General features: G+C 45.2%; 1 protein-coding gene across 7 annotated transcripts in view; it reads left to right on the top strand.

Annotated features, from left to right (window-relative positions):
• Positions 1-17,611, top strand: part of NAXD (NAD(P)HX dehydratase) — a 61,938-nt gene that overhangs the window by 23,081 nt on the left and 21,246 nt on the right. For all 7 annotated transcript variants that reach the window (XM_006119697.4, XM_075918549.1, XM_075918551.1 and 4 more), the window contains one exon: positions 12,785-12,893. In XM_006119697.4, the coding sequence (XP_006119759.1) occupies positions 12,785-12,893 (109 nt within the window). The remainder of the gene's footprint in view (positions 1-12,784; positions 12,894-17,611) is intronic.

Here is a 17,611-nt window from a genome sequence, read left to right as displayed (position 1 = left end):
CGTAATCCGGGGACTGCCTGTACATACATGTATCATCATCCTTTCTAACAGACAGATGCATGTTTCAAAGATCTTGCATATAAAAGGCTTCATCCTACAGAATGGCTAGCATCACGCCTAGTACTTGCTGCTTCTGACTCATAAGAGCCAGAACTCTATCAGATAACAAAGAACTGGTCACACTCTTCACATTAACGGAGGAGGTGCGGGAGTCTAGAATAGAGGTGGGGTGCAGAGGGGAGCTTGAGGCAGGCAGGGAGCCAGGTGAGGCTCTTGTGGCTGAATCTGGCCCACAGAACATGTTTTGCTCAGCCCTGGAGTAGAGACTGGAGCCAGCTTCTCAATGTATAGCAGGCGGCAGCAGCAGTAGCATGGAAATGGCCTTGAGCAGGGAGCTCTTAACCTCTGCATGGGGCTCAGAAAAGGACTGTGTGCCTGTGCAGGTACACAGGGAACCTTGCTCTGGAACATTTGTACAAACCTTTACCAGATGCTGACACGTGGGTAATTTTTAGTTGGCAAAGATAAAGATTTTTATGCCACCTTGGATTACATTCGTTACATTTTGCAACATAAAACGTTCTTCATTCCACATTCTCTAATTCATTCATGATTCAGAGCTGAAGACGTTTTTTCCTAATTTGTCGGTAGCTTTGAGAATTCTGCTCACCCTGCTGATGAGCAAAGCTTTTTGAAGCTCAGGTTCATTAAAACATATTTTTGATTAGTGATGGCTGATGAGACAAACCTCACTTGCTCTTTCATTGCTTGAAAATGCCCTTGGCTAATCTTTAGATCTCTCTGATGCTGTGCTTCAGTTTGTAAGGGCCAAGGCAAGAAAAGCGACTTTTTGAGCTAATGGATTAGAGATAACATTCTAAGGTTGAAATACTATTTAATACTGGTCCATCCAGTGTTGTTGAATAGTTCAATTTCTTGATGTTAGTACATTTCCATTTTTAAAATTAAGCTTAGAGGAAACAGGTTTTTTAGTCTGGTTTTATATTACATGAATATAAAATGCAGGTGTTCCTTACCCTAGTGTGCAAATTTACTACCTTATGTTTAGAAGGGTAAATCATGCATGCAAATTATGCATCAGAGTTGTAAAATGGGCTATGAACTAGGGATGTAATAGTGTAGTTGATTAACCAATTAACCGAGAAGCAAAAGCTTGTAGATTAATGCTGTCGGCTACACGCATTCCCCCTCACTCCCTTTGCCAGTACATTTTTTTAGCAGGCTGGCCAGCAGCCTGGCTTAGTCCTTGCTCGTGCCGAATCCGGGACCTAGCCCTGCTATGGCTCTGCATTTAAAATGTATTAGAAGCCAGCCAGGTAAGCAACCCAGCTTAGTTCTGGCTCATGCCAGAACTGTATCAGAGGCAACAGCATGAGGCGACAGGCAGCCGATCCACAAGAGGAGCTGGCTTCTAAACTGGTTCCCCTCGCGGACCAGCTCCCACCTGGTACCCCACACTGCTGCCTTTTATACAGTGGCAGGGGGCTCCTTGGGGACTATAGAATAGTCAAGTAACTGATAAGAATTCATGAGGTTACTCGACTATTCAATTAACCAATATTTAACATCCCTACTATGAACTCAATAAATGAGGTGTTTAAAAAATGGAGGAGAGGGTCCAAACATGCTCCTTGCCTGTGGTGCCATTTTGTTTAGAGGCTGCCCTAAGCACCTTGCTGTAAGTCCCACATTCTTGCCTCCCATTTGGCAAACCTTTCCAAATTTGCATATACAATCTAACCCTTGCCACCTTACCTGCTGAAAGTGCACAGAGTCCTCCAAGTATGCTCTCTTTGAAGCCTTATTTCAAGTCCAAGTCACCAGTATCACCATAGTCCCCCATGCTCCCACCTACTTACAGCGTTTGCCAAGCTGTAGGCCCTCCCTGCGCAATCTGTGGGGAGCAGAGGTCTCCCTAATATGAGCCATCTTTGTGACTAGAACCCCAGCTATCCATATTCCTACTTTTCTCTCTGTCCCCTTGAACTTCCTTTTATGTCTCCCTGATTTTAACCCTGTAACCTTCACACCCATCTCTGTTTTCTGATTAGTTGTATCCTGGAATTGCTTCATAAGGGCCCATTCCCAGCTATAGGGGTGAGACATTAGCCCCGAATCAGAGCTCAGTTAGGGGCAGGACTTGGCATTTTGGGAAGGTCTAAGGTATACCTCATTTTACGACAGAAGGTGTTATGCCTCGTAAAATGAGGTATACCAGCGTCGACAAAACTGCTGAGTTCTGTCGACGTTATGTCGACAGAACTCAGCGGTAGTGTAGACGCTGGTATAGTTTTGTCGACAAAAGTCCCCTTTTGTCGACAAAACTAGGTAGTCTAGACACACCCATATACTCTCACCAAAAAAAATATCAAGACTGTTTGCCAAGAACTAATTTACATAAACCCACATTTGCATCAACATTACCTTCATTATTAATGGAGTCTTATCAGCAACTCCATCATCTCTCCCAGGACAAATGTCTGACTTACAGTCCCCATAATTGCCCAGATCATCCCATTTAACCTTTTAAAAACTTGGTACATTAGCTTTCTTCCAGTGTTTTGGAACTTCTTCAATGCTTCCAGACTTAAACAGTCCACAGAACACCACAGCTTGCACTTTTAAGATACTAGTTCTTTGGACCAGATGATTTTAAAATGTCTGCTTTTATTTAACAGCCTCCCTGACCAGAGGGCCAGGACTTCTCCAACTCCTGGCTCACATGGCGGGCAGGCAGGGGACCTTAGACCTTCCCAAAATGCCAAGTCCTGCCCCTAACTGAGCTCTGATTCGGGGCTAATGTCTCACCCCTATAGCTGGGAATGGGCCCTTATGAAGCAATTCCAGGATACAACTAATCAGAAAACAGAGATGGGTGTGAAGGTTACAGGGTTAAAATCAGGGAGACATAAAAGGAAGTTCTGTCGACAGAAGGTGTTATTGCCTGTAACATTACGTCCAGACTACGGAGTTCTGTCGACAAAGCAGCTTGCTTTGTCGACAGAACTCACTGTGTCTGGACGCTCTTTGTCGACGGAAGTTTTGTCGACAGATACTGTCGACAAAACTTCCGTTGACAAAATGCGGTAGTCTAGACGTACCCTATATGTTTGGTAAATGTAGTAATGTTCATGTAATACCTTCATTTAAGACTTTGTAAGATGTTTGGGTTGGTACCACATGGAGTTTTGATTAACAATGACATTTCAGATGGATTAAAAATGGCTAATTTATAGGTCTCCATGTGAATGGGGAATTAACAAGTGGGTGGGTTCCCAGTGGGGTGCTACGGTGAATGGTTTACGGCCCTGTGCTGTTTAATAATTTTTTTAATCCGTCATCTGGAAGAAAACATAGCTTCATCTATGATAAAGTTTGCAGATGACAATCCAATTGGGGGAATGGTAAGTAATGAAGAGGACCAGTCATTAATTCACAGTGATCTGGATCACTTAGTAACCAAGGCATAAGCAAACAATATACATTTTAATATAGGTAAATGTATATATCTATGAACAAAAAATGTGGGCCATACTTACAGGATGGAGAATTCTATCCTAGGAGACAGCGACTGAGAAGTGTTGGGGGTCATTGTGAGAAATAAGCAAAACATGAGCTTCTAGTGTGATACTGTGGCCAAAAGAGCTAATGTGATCCTGGAATGCATAACTAGGGGAATCTGGAGAAGAGACAAGAGGTTATTTTATCTCTTTCTTTGGCATGTGATTTGAACATGTCCACATTGTGTTCTGCCTGGGTGTCCGCAGTTCAAGAAAAATGTAGATAAACTGGGGAGAGTAAACTTACACATGTGGATGATACCAAGCTGAGAAGAGTTGCATTCCTCCAAGTTTCACTTCACTTTAAAACTACTTGCTTACAAAATCAGAGATAAAAATACAATTGTCACAGCACAGTTACTGAAAAATAGCTTTCTTTCTCACATCCTACTATATATTTTTGAATCTCTCTGCATTTATTTGTTCAAGAACTCCTAAACGGTAAGGGCTAGGACCCCAAATTTAGTATTCAGCTTTCTCTTATCTTAACTTAAAGCAAGGTAAGGGTTTGATTTGTACGGGAGATGCATAAAACCATATGGAGAAGACAGAATCACCGGGCAGGTGAAAAGGGCTGGCTGATGGTGCCCCCCCACCCTGTCCAGAACTGCCCGAGCTTCCCACCTCCCAGGTGCCTTTTGAGGAGGAGGGCTGTAGCTGTCTGTTCCTGTACATCAGGGAGTGAGGGGAAAATTCAGTTTGCTCCATTCCTCACTCTGGTGGGCTGTGGGGGAATGCCAGGGCTGAGGGGTTCAAAGGTGCTGAAGTTTTTGGTGGGGCCAGGGATGAGGTGTTTGGGGTGCAGATAGGCAGCTCCAGAACTGGGACCAGAGGACACTTCCCTCATCCCTATTCCCCCCCCTCCAAGCATCAGCTTGTTCTGGGAGAAGAGGCTTCTCTCTTCCCCACTGCTGGCAGGCAGCATGGGGTTCCCAGGGAAGGGGGCCTCTAGTAGCAGCAAACTCCAGGACCAGGGGAGAGAGGCCCGCATCAGCCACATACAAATTGTAACTTGCTCCCTGTTCCCTCCCTAGTTTCTGCTCAACCTCTACCTTTCTCTCCAGATCCTTGTTTTGTGGCCCTTTAGAGCTGCTGCAAGGAAATGATGGTTATAACTTGAATCAACAAGGTGACCCAGTGCCTGATATTCCATGACCCAGTACTTTGAAAACCACTGCCTTAGGGGTCGACACCGTGACTTGTAAGAATGGGGGACTCTAGTTTTGCAAGAATTTGTCAGTAAAGCTGGTTACAATAACAGTATTACATCTGTAATTGGGTGTACATGTGTAGTAGATTGATATTTATGTATTCAGAACTACTACACAATACAAGCAACCTATAACTCTCTTTGGCTATGCAGTCATAAGTGTTCTGAACACCACAGATATCCTGAAATAAAGTGGGTGTGATGCTAGGAAGTACAGGCAGTCCCCGGGTTACGTACAAGATAGGGACTGTAGGTTTGTTCTTAAGTTGAATTTGTATGTAAGTCGGAACTGGTACATATTGTAGGGGAAACTCTAGCCAAACATTTCTCCAGAGCTCAGTTTTATTCTCCCACACCTCACTTCCCTCAGTCCTTTATTCTCAAGCTGAGGTGTCTGCTGAGAAAAACCACTCCGCGTCTCCCTGGACTGCTGGGGGGCGGGGCGGGGGGGCGCTAGCTTCGCGTCTCCCTGGTCTGCTGGGGGGAAGCAGGTAGTGCGGGGTTGCCTCACCCCGTTTGTAAGTAGGGATCCGATGTAAGTCGGATCCATGTAACCCGGGGACTGCCTGTATTTGTTCTGATTCTTTTATTTAAAAAACCAGCAATGATTCTTCAGCATCTTTTTGTAAGTGATCTTGTTTTATCATCACTATTATTGTTGTTCCTAATCTCTGGGTTTTATAATAGTCTACTTTGTGTTCATTCTTGATGTAAAATTGCAAAGGAGTTACATGAAAGTGAATGTTTGTAAAAGACTTTGAAGATGAAAAGCAGTACTGAAATGCAAAATACTACCACCAAAGGCAAAATAAGCAGGATTGGCTTAAGACTGGATTTTGTATTTCACAAGAAATAGTTGTGTCTTGGAGTGTGTATCATTCATTGGGATGCAGAAACAAAACTTATTTTCAAGATTGAAAATAAAAAAATGAATTTTCTGTTGAGGTTATTTTCATGAACAGTCCAAAAAACCTACATGGTTGTGCAGCAACTACTGATGAGTTAAGTTTTGTCTAATAGCTGAATCTAAAAAATGTCTTTTACTTATTATGTACATCTGGCCTTTTTTAGCAAAATTAATTTTAAAGCCAAGCTTTTCAAAACTTCTCTTTTAGCATGGAGTAAAATCTTGTGGGATTACTTTACTTTTCTCTTCTGTATTTTACAACTTAAATGTTATTCAAAACATGAATAAAATAATGGCCCAGATGCATTCCCTTCTCCCACAAATTGTTTAGAATGTGGGTTACTGGAGGTGTTTCACATACATAAATGTGTGTAAAAAGGATTTTTTAATAATGCTTTTAAATTTAAGATTTCGGGAAGTATATTTCTACTGGTCTCGAATGTCTTTCCTGTACTTTATATATACATATCATAGAGTTGCTATGGGAATTGGATTAGAGAGAGGCCAGAAAATATCTATTGGAGACTAGAAATTGGGTATCCGTATACTAAACAGGAAAATTATTGCAGGGACACAGACTTTTATCAAATGGTTGTTTATCTCATTTATCTACACCAGGGATGGGCAACGACAGATAGTGGGTGGACCGCATGAGTGGCTCTCTTTCTCCTCAAGAGTTGCAGCAACCCATGGCCCGCTGGGGTTCCACATGCGGTCCTACAGCCCCCCTTCCCTGGTCTGCTGCCTCTCGCACTGGGATACCAGAGTCCTGCACTTGCCTGCTCCTCCCCCTCCCTCCCAGCACTAATTGCCTGAGTTGTGTTCCAGCCCTGCTCCTCCCACTCCTTCCTAGTACTGGAATGCTGAGAATCAGATGTTTGCAGCATTCCAGCTCTGAGAAGGATGGGGAAGAGTGGGGACAGTGTGTGAATCTGGCAATTCATGTTTCCTCCAAAAGTGCTCGGAGACAGGGGGAGGAGCAGGTAAGTGCTGGGGTCCAGTGGCCTAGGTGCAAGGGGAGTAGAGTAACAAGGGGATCTGTGGGCTATAAGTAGAGTCTCGGTGGGTGCATGCGGCCTGTAGGCTGCCTGCTACTGACCTACATAGTAGTTCGTTTCTGCACAGCAGCCCTGTTTTTAACAGGACCATTTTGGAGCACACAGTGCCTTTTGGGAGCTTGTTTACTAGTCCATTCTGAGATTCTTGAAGTTGCTCTTGCTAGTCAGAGGGACTTTTGGCTCCATTTCAAATAAGGAATTGCATCATGAGATGGGTTTAAGAGGACTGGTGGAGCAAAGCTGCACGTATGAGACAGGAGTCAAAAGCTTGAAGAAATCATTGTAGAGTGCAGTGCGCTAGTTCTAACTAGAGCTGTCAAGCAATTAAAAAAATTAATTGCGATTAGTCGCACTGTAAAACAATAAGAATACTATCTAAATATTTTTTGATGTTTTCTGGATCTTCTAATACAGTGATTTCAATTACAGCACAGAATACAAAGTGTATAGTGCTCACTTTATATTTATTTATTTACAAAACATTTATATTGTTTAAAAAAAAAAAAGCCTTCTGTTCATCTCACTGAAGTATTGTAGTGCACATTCTATCTTGAAAACTGAACTTAAATTCTTCTATATAATCAATATATTTGTGTCCTTTTCAAAAGAGTCCTTTTTTAGCTTCGATCCAGCTGTGGGTGGCACAGGGCCAGAGGGGGATAGATGCTGCTGTGGGCAGTGCAGATTTTGGGAAGAGGGACAGCTCCAGAATTAGATGTGGGGGGGGGGAGGGTCAGTCCCAGCCCCCCAGTAGGCAAAGAGAGGGAGGCTTAGGTAAGCCCTGCTGGGGGTGGGAGGGAGACAGCTTGGGCAAGTCCCTCTACCCCCAGGCTGTTTTATTTTTAAAAATATGGTCATCTGGGAGAGGAGAGGGACGGGTGTCAGGGTCTTTACTTTTCTGTTTACTTCTCCATTGGAGCTGGAACCACAGTCTTCAGGTTTTTTCCCTTCTTTCTGGCTGCTTCATTTTTCTGTGTATCCTCTGGTGGTGGTTTGCATTACTGCGCCTTACTCAAGACAATCTGTGATTAAAGCGAGTTAATTTTTTTAACATGTTAATTCTGCCCTGTGTTAATTGCAGGCGTTAACACTCACTAATGGACAACCATAGTTCTAATATGATACACAGGCAGTCCCCGGGTTACGTACAAGATAGGGACTATAGGTTTGTTCTTAAGTTGAATTTGTATGTAAGTCGGAACTGGCTCCAGATTCAGCCGCTACTGAAACTGATCAGCGGCTGATTACAGGAAGCCCTAGGCAGAGTTGCTCTGCCCCCGGCTTCCTGGAATCAGCCGCTGATGAGTTTCAACAGGGGCTGAATCTGAACTCCTGGGACAAAACAGCTGGGGCACTGCCGGGTAGGTCCCCACAGGACCAACCTGGCAGCACCCCAGCTGCTCTACCCCAGGCGTCCCGCAACAAAAGCCTGGTCTGCTGGGGGGGAGGCGCACTAGCTGCGCGTCCCCCCTCCCCCCAGCAGACCAGGGAGACCCGAGCAAAGCGGCGGAGGCGCAGAGGTCCCGCCGCCTCTGCGGCTTTGCTCCTGTCTCCCTGCTGTGCTGGGGGAGTCCCCCCCAGCACAGCAGGGAGACCCGAGCAAAGCGGCAAAGGCGGCGGGACCCCGCTGCCCGTGTGGCTTTGCTCCTTTGCCCCAGACAGGAGCAAAGCCGCAGAGGCGGGGGACCCCGCCGCCTATGTGGCTTTGCTTGGGTCTCCCTGCTGTGCTGGGGAGTCCCCCCAGCATACTAGGGAGACCCGGAGCAGCTTTTCTCGCCCCGGAGGACGCGGTGGCAGGACCGCTGCACTCTGGGCGGTCCCGCCGCCCGCGAGCTCCAGGGCGAGAAAAGCCCCGTTCGTAAGTGCGGATCCGACATAAGTGCGGATCCGTGTAAGTCGGGGACTGCCTGTATATTTTTTAAACTTCTAAATCTAAGTAAGTAAGCCATAAGGATTAGCTAAAGTAATTTTTTTTTGTCCAGCAACATCCAACATAGCAAACAGCTTGGGAATTTACATGTTAAATTATACTTATACTAAAAGGCATTGAAACAGTCTTGAAGAATGATGCATTGCAAAGTGAATTTAAATTACTAACCAGCTAATCCATTTTGTCCTTCAAACATATCCACTTATTCATCCACATCATTTTCTCCTAATAAGCAGTTTTTCTTATGATGTTTCTTGTAACTAGGTCCTGCATCATCTTCTTGCACTGCTTATACTTGGCACATTTTCCTTTTTTACCCAGAGCATGAATTTCTTCAAAATATTCCCAGATAGGGTCTCTTGTGACCAGAAGCCGGGACAGCTTTTCTGTGGAAAAAGTGTGGGGAAGTGTAGGAAGCTGTTTCTGTGTTAAATGTCTTCCTTTTTTTTTTTTTTTTTTCCCCCAGTCCATGCCACTATTCCTTTCCGTGCTGCCTCCGTTCTTATAAGTTTTCTCTGTCTCAATTAACTCCTCTGTTGGGTCCAGGTCCATCACCACATAAGCACAAAACAAACAATCCTATCCAGCTTTTCTGTCTTTTAGTTGGCTGAAAAATAGAAAATGAAAGCCTAGAACTTTCAAGAAGCAAGCTCTGGTAGTTGGGCTGGATAGACTGGAGCAGGGGTGGGCCATAATTTTTGGCCGGGGACTACTTCAAAAATGTTTGAAGTAGCCCCGTGCCACCCTGGAAGAGGCGGGGCCTAAATGGGAAGGGGCGGGGCTACCCTACCCCCAGACCATGATTAGTCTGGGGGTGAGGGAGCCCCTTTGCCCCCCCTTCCCACAAGGTACTCATGTCCTGGAAGATGCTTGGCATGCTCCCCCCACCCCCAGGCCAATCAGGGCCTGGGGGCGGAGGAGCGCAGGAAGCCTCTTCCTGCCCTGTGAGATGCCGCATGCTGCTCACAGGGCCGGGGCAGGGTGAAGGAAGCTTCATGCAGCTTCCCTGCCCCCAGGCCCTGATTGACCTGGGCAGGGAGCACGTGAAGCCTCCTCTGCTCTCTCCCTGCCCTGTGAGCAGCACGCAGTGCTTTGAAGTGCTGTGTACTGCTCACAGGGTGGAGAACGCTTCAGGCGCTCCTCCGCCCCCAGACCCTAATTGGCCTGGGGGCAACAGAGCAGCGGGGCCTCCGTGGGCTGGATTCACCCACTTGGCAGGCCGGATACGGCCCGTGGAGGCCCTTTTTGCCCACCCCTGGACTACAGCCATTAATTCGTTTTTTATTAGACTATATGTGTAGCATGTTTGGGATAAATTTAATTATAACTGTTTTTAATGAGGGAGGTAGTATTTTCTCGATTTTAAAAATAAATAAATAAATACATTTTTTTTTCTATGGGTGCTCCAGCACCTGAGCGTGCCTGGAGTCAGCCCTATGCTGGGCTCAGTATGAGAAGTCTGCAGCATGGCTGGTATTAAATTTTGAATGAAACACAATCTGTGTGTTTGTGGTTAGCTATCCAAAGAAAGATTCTCTTATCCCTGAATAGTGGACTCAATATTGCAACATTCTAAGAGGGGTGACTTACAGTTCTTCTGGCCCTTTCAATCCTCCACCTACGATGCCTAGATGGGGCATGCCTTATAACACATTTGCTATGTCTACACTACAAAGTTTTTTTTCAGAAAAACTGCCGTTTTTCACAAAAAAAACCCTTCACTTATGTCCACACTGCAATCGTGTTCTTTCGAGGAAAATAAAATCGGAAGAATGAAGGGGTTTTTCTGACATTCCTACGAGGAAGAAGCCTTTTTCTGAAAGAGCTCTTTTGGAAAAAGGCATGTGTTGTAAGAGAAGAGGGAGTTCTTTTGAAAGAAGAGGCAAGAGGAAAAAGCACAGGTATGCTGGTGGCCACTCCATCCATAGTAATCACAGCTTAAATGTGAGATAGCAACACTGAATGGACACTATCTTTCGAAAAAGCAGGTTGCTTTTTCAATGTGCTTTGGCAGTGTGGATGCTTTCTTTTGGAAGAAGTGTTTTCCAGAAGAGATCTTCCGAAAACCTTCTTCCGAAAGAAGCCTGAAGTCTAGACATAGCCATTAACGGTGTGCAGTCATGGGAATTCACCAGAAAAGAGACAAAGTATAAATAATCTGGAACTGAGGGCAATGTGTTTGGCGCTCACATCTTTTGTACCTTGCAACCAGAACAATGTAGTGCAAGTCTTCATAAACACCACAGTAGCAGTGCATTATATGAACAAATACAGGAATTCTTTCTCTTTATCAATGCAAGGAAGCAGTTGTGTCAGTGTGATTATTTATTCCAGAGCTCTTTACCTGGTAAACAAGGACAGTAGATTGCTAGATCAAAGGAGCAGTGATGTAATGAAATTTAATGAATGGTTGTTAAAAATATCAATAACGGTAGATGAGATCTTTGCTCTACTAGGGTTCTCATACATACATTTATTTGCATCCAGACAAAATACAATGTGTCATAGATTTTGCTCAAGTGAGGGAGATATTGTCGATCCATATTGGATGCCTTTTTACTTGATTGGGGAAAAGGTCCACTTTACACTTATTTCCCCTTCCCTCTCCTTCAAAGGTGACAAAGCTAAGACAGGACAAAGCCAAAGAATGTTAATTGTCCTTGCATGGGCAAGGCAGCAGTGGTCCTTAAAACTACTCTAGCTCTCCAAGGGGGGGGGGGGGGGGTGTGTGTGCATGCGTGCACACACACGCCTCTCTTTGTGACCAAAGACTTATTAAATTCTGCCCTTTTGTAGAGTTATCTCATGGACTACCTATTATTGTGCCCGATTGCATAGCCTCCTACAGGATTCTAATGTACCTTGGGAAATCTTGTACATCAGAAGTGCTGCAAACATTGATTAACTCTCTAGAAAGCAGTTTACTAGAAGGTGGTGGTATCTCAAGTAGAAGAAGTTTGTGAAATGGGGAAGTGAGAAATATAGCCCTCAGTAGCAGTAATTAAATCTATTCTTGAATGCTTTAATTGACTCATTGAAGTTTTTTTATATTCTCATTTGAAAGTTCACTCAACAGCTTTGGCTATGCAAAATGCACTGTTAGATAACTCCGTCTTTGCACATAATAGAGTTAAGGAATTTATGAAGGAGCTTGTCAGTTGGGATGTCAAGAAGTAGTCAACTAGACAATTATCAAATAAGCCTAGGCTTATTTGTTATCTTGTTGACTACTTGCATCTCTCCTCCCCCCCCCCCCCCGCCCCGCCTCTGTATCAGCTGAATTAGCTCAGTTGATGAATCAATTTAATTAAACAGCTGAATTTTTCTAGTATACACAAGGTCTCACATGTTAATCTAATGGTAAGTCTTTTATTTTACCAGTGGCATTTACTCTTTATAGTGTAGTTTGCCAAGTTCCTCATACTGGCACATTTTAAAACCCAAGTCAAAATGTTGTAAAACTCCACTTTTGTCATTTACAGTAGAGGCTTACAGTAACATCAGTAAGTGAACCTGACCTTTGGAAAGGTGAAAGATAAGTAAATAGACATGCATCGTTTATCACAAATACTGTAATCTGTTTTTCAGAGGTGTTTTTTTTTTTTTTTCGTTTTGGTAGTGGTTTGAGGGGAGTCTGTGCTCTATACAGAGTAGACAACAGCAATTCTTTTAACTAATGAAATAGCTGGTCATTTGCACATACAGATTCTGATCCCTACAACTCCCAAGTAAGGCACTGATTGTGCAGCTAGATCCATGTGGGTTGATCTATGTGGCATCCTGTTCAAGTGAACAGGATTCCTTGTGGGCTCAAGAGTCTGCTGCACAGACCTAATTGCAGAATTGAGGCTTGTATTAACAGGTGTTCCACGTCTTAGAGCGCTCTCAGTCTCAGGCACAAAATGGTTCTCAAGTCTTCTCTCCCCAATAAGATACAAAACAAACTTTCAGAAAAACAAAAATCTATTTATTTCACTAGAGCAAAAGTCTGCATGCTAGCAATAACTTTTGGCTAACCTCAGATGTACATGGGAGATCCTAGTTTTCAGATTCAAGTGTGTTTTAAGTAAATGCTTTGTACTTGTTTTCTTTACATAGTGACAGTCCTAATGCTGTTCATGAAGTGGAAAAGTGGTTGCCTCGACTGCATTCGGTTGTCATAGGACCTGGTTTAGGTAGAGATGACGTGCTACTTGAGAGTGCTAAGGTAATGTATACTTAATATTTTGCTCTACATCTTTGTTATTGAATTTTATAAACCACGTCTGCAGTATTTGTGCAACTAAACAAATATTTTTGGGTGAGGTTACTGTGTAGGAGTTTTAATGGAGCCATTTAAAATATAGTTTGAAAGCACCATCTGTAGTAAAATTACTGGCTATAAATGAATCAAATCTGCCTTCAAATGAAACTTATTTATTTTTGTTGTCACTGACAATAGTTGAGATCTGTTAGTCCTGAAATGTGAATACCTATAATTTAAAGACAAAAGTTAAAACTGGGAGTTGCCTAACCTTTGTAGTGAGGATCTTAGGGCTTCTCTACGTGACAAGTTGGCAAGCCACAGTGTGAATCTACAGCATGCTAAACTGCCAGACATTAACACACTTCATGACATTGCTACCACACATTAATAGTTACAAATAAGCTTTGATGTACAGTAAAACTCCATTGGCCTGGCATCCAATGCTCTGGCACTCCTGATGGTCCGGCACCATCTGGAACCCGGAAGTGCTCCGGGCAGCTGGACAATTGGAGCTGCTCTGCGCCCGGCTTCCCCGATTCAGCCACTGCTGAAACTGACCAGTAGCTGAATCGGGGAAGCCGGGGGCAGAGCATCTGGGGTGCTGCCGGGTTGGTCCTATAGCGCTGCCCCTCAGGGCTGCGGGACCAACCCGGCACCACCCCCAGCTGTTCTTGGGGACGTCTGGGGAAGAGCAGCTGGGGTGCTGCTGGGTTGGTCCCGCAGCGCCGACAGATGGCGCTAAGTGACCAACCCGGCAGTACCCCAGCTGCTCTGCCGCAGGCGTTGCCGATTCAGCAGCTGCTGAAACTGACCAGCAGCGGCTGAATTGGGTATGCCTGGGGCAGAGCCGGACTATCGGAAGGGGGGGCTATGAGGGGTCTGGGATGGGGTGGGGGGGATGCCACCCCAGACCTCTCATAGCCCCTCCCTTCCGATAGTCTGGCATATCTGATGATCTGAAACCCCCTGGGTCCTAAAGGTGCTGGATTATCGGAAGTTAACTGTACTCCCATTTCAGATAGAAGGCAGGCTTGTGCACTGCAGATGCATCCCTTGGCTTGCTGTACTAATTTTTAAGCTGGCTCGCCATGTGTACCAAAACCTGCCTACCCCTACCTCCCGTGTGCTACTGCCTCTGATATAAAGGCATCAGCGCAGGGGGGAGGGGCAGTCAGCTTGGTGGGAGCCGGCAGAGCTTCCTACAAGTGCTGGCTCCCACCTGCCGCCTCCTTTCTCCCCACCCCCCTCTCGTGGTACTGCCTTTGTGACTTGCTAAATTGAACACTGGAATATCAACTTCAGGAGCATTGATCTTCCCAGAAGTATAGACAAGCCTGGTTCAGTACAGGGTAGAAAGAGGCTGCTTCTCAGTCCCCTTCTGTGTTGTTTGCTTAGATTTTCTTAAATGTTGTAATAATCTGAGGCTCCAGTGTGAAATGTTGTAAGGGCAGGTGAATCCAAGTCACTTATTTAGTGAGGTTTAGTGTTTCCAGCAACATCACTGTGCTAGAGAAAAGTGCTGTTTTTTTGCTTCAGTAGTAAATTTAACTTGTGTAGTTTTTTTCTTCTTCCCAAGGGGAAATAAGTAACTACACCAATTAGCCATTTAAATTTGTACTGAGGGGTGAATTTTTTTTTGTATAAACGTTTCTTTACATATTTTTGGCTATTGTAGGTAAGCTGCCTTGTGAATATAAGAATGGGATATAGGCTTGTAATTATTCCTTATTTTTCTTTGACTTCAGTGAAGACCTTAAGGAAGAGGGCTGTAAGATCTGTTCCTCTATCATAGGAGAGTGGAGGACTGAGGCTTCTGTCCATCTGTCTCTTTACTGTATGTAATCTTGTCTGTGCTTCATTGCAGGCAGCCAGTCGGCAAGGGGGAGCTGTTTTTTTAACTGGCTTCCTGTGCTCCTGCCTCTGATACATAGTGGTTAATCAGCGGGTAATAAAATAGTCGTGTAACATCCCTACTGGAAAGAATTGTTAGGCTTCACTAAAATCCATGAACATCATGTAGCATAAACTGGAAACTTTTACATTTGTCTTGTGGGGAAAATCTGTTCAGTTGGATTAGATAATATCTGGGAAGTCAGTGTATGTGTGTGTTCTGATTTTAGGCTTTTACCTTGTGATTGAAATAAGCTACATTATTGCTTCAACTAGAGTTGGATGGGTTAAGGGGGATAGCTAAATATGTTCCCCAAATGGTGTATTCTCAGATGTGAATTTTGGTGGAAACGTTAATTTGACTGATTTGAACAGCAGTTAAGAAACTTCTTGCCTCCTTGTTCCCTGCATTTCAAGCATTCCTGTGGATGTTTTTCCTCCCTCCTATTAGAGCCTATGTCAGAGTTGGGATGAACTCTAATAAGCTTATTAACATATCATCTAGGTTCTTTTATTATTGTTAATGTTTTCTCTCTAATTCTTTGCCCCTTTTAAAGTGGGCTTGCTTACAAAGAGTTGTGTGATAACTTTTCTTTGCTATTAATCTGTTAGCCATCTCTGGGGGGGGAGGGGGAGGAGGAAGCAGTTGTCCTAGGACAGCCTGACTGGGAATGACACAGTAAAGGTATATGTTCAGCCTGGGGATATTCTGGTCAGAAGGGAGACCCAAAAAAGATTACAGCTTGGGAAACAGGAAGCCAAGAGTTTTTGCCCTTGCTGAGGTTGTAAGGGGGGAATACAGGCAAGGTTCCCTCTAAGCTGTGTGGCTGCATAGCCCCACAGCTGCTTAATCAGCCCCACTTAGTCAGGCAACTCCATGGTGGAGCCCTGAGCCTCCTGCTGGGCAAGACTGATTAAACAGCTGTTAAGGCTGTGCTTGCCATGCATCTTAGAGGGAGCTGTGGATACAGATGCAGTTGCCCTTAACCATTAAAGCTCTTAGTTGGGGTTTCCAAGCAAATTCACTGGCAAAGTTTTTTCTTTTTGAATTCAAATAGAAGATTAGAGGTGGGTTTAGCTATACTTGTTCTCTGGAGGAGTAATTGGTATACAGTTTCTCTAGATATACTTTAGTGAGTAGGAGTTTCTGGTTTTTTTTTAATTTCCTCCAAACCATCTTATGTTTTGCGCTTTTTCTCTGCCAAAGACACCACTCCTTACATCTTTTAAGCTACAAGGCAGTGGTAAACTTTTTAATGCATTCTGTACACGTTAAAATTAATCTCTTAACTGGCTTCACACAGTTTGTATATTGAAGGCCAAATATTTTCATAACAGATGCCTACCTTACCCATGGTTTTCAGAATCCCTCAGCAGGGGTACCTTTCTTGTTTCACTATAGGCAACATTAGGAATAAATCAGAGGGAACAAAGCAATTCCTTCTGATAAAAGATTAATGCAAGTAACTGTACTTTATCCAAAACTTCGGTTAATTAGATGTAAGCAATAGGGCAGTGGTCCCCAACCTTTTCAGGTTGCCGGGCGCCAGGGGGCGTGGCCGTTTGCCCGCTGTGTGCCAGGGGGCGGGGGCCCCCCCCATAGCCACGCGCCCGGGGCTGGCCCCCCCCATAAGCGCCGCGCGCCCGGGGCCGGCGCCCCCCCCGTAAGCGCCGGGGGCGGGGCCAAGGGTGGGACCGGGGCCAGGGCACGCGCGGCGCCCCTGGGGGCGGGGCCAAGGCCGGGGCCAGGGCACGCGCGGCGCACCCGGGGGCGGGACCGGCCATGCGCCCGGGGCTGGCACCTGCCGCATGCCCAGGGGCAGGGCCAGCCCAGATTGCTCCGCGGGCGCATGTGAAGAGCCCGGCGGGCACCATGGCGCCCGCGGGCACCAGGTTGGGGACCACGGCAATAGGGTTAGAATAGCCCAGCCATCAAATGTCGGCAGGTATTGCATAATCAGTGGCAGGTTTGCAGTGGCCAGTTGCTCACCCACCAGGGAGAGAAGATATCAGGAAAAAATGTCTCTCTGGATGGCTTCAGAGAACTGCTCCAAAGTACACTCCATTATCATCATCATCTTTTTAAAAAAAAAAAAACTGTTCATAAAACACAGCTCATAGTGACGCCCTAGTGGGTTATCACTTATTCTAACTTTCAATAAAGTGTTTAGTATTAAGGTGCCCAGATTCAAGATCTTCCCAGGCCCATACACAGGGAGGGTGCAAAGGGTGAAAATGCACCCCGTCACAGTCCTTCATATTCTGCCAGGGGGCCAGTGCCGGGCACGTAGGGAAGGGAACGTCGGGGTGGTGCATTGCTGCAGCCTCCCTTCCCCGTGCTCTGGCTGGCCAGGAGAAAGCCGAGAGGTGCGCTACCCCTGCCCCATGCTCTGGTTTCCTCACCTAGGAGAGAGGCTGGGAGCAGGGGGTTACAAGATACCCACCAGTTCCTCCCACAGATTGCACCCTGCCCCACAGAACTTCCTGCGTAGGGGGTCTGTTCCATCCACTAAGGTTTGTTTTCAGTCTCACTTATTGACTTTTTCTCCCTCCTCTCATTCTGATTAGCAGAAACTGCCTCTAAAAGATTGCTTTCCAGTTAGCTCTTTTAACTACATGGTAGTCTCTATTATAAATTAATGGTGGCTAAATGCACATAATCGGGTTGCAATTGGCTTGATCAGAATCGGGGATACACACACCCTGCAAATCCAGGTAACACCAAAATTGCTGATATATGTAGCATTTAGGCTGAGGCTTGGGCTGGAGCCCAGGCTCTGAGATCCTCC

This window comes from Pelodiscus sinensis, chromosome 1, assembly GCF_049634645.1.
Source record: "Pelodiscus sinensis isolate JC-2024 chromosome 1, ASM4963464v1, whole genome shotgun sequence".
NCBI classification, from domain to species: Eukaryota; Metazoa; Chordata; order Testudines; family Trionychidae; genus Pelodiscus; species Pelodiscus sinensis.
The sequence above is the reverse complement of the archived record's forward strand: the minus strand, read 5'-3'. Positions and strand labels throughout refer to the sequence as shown.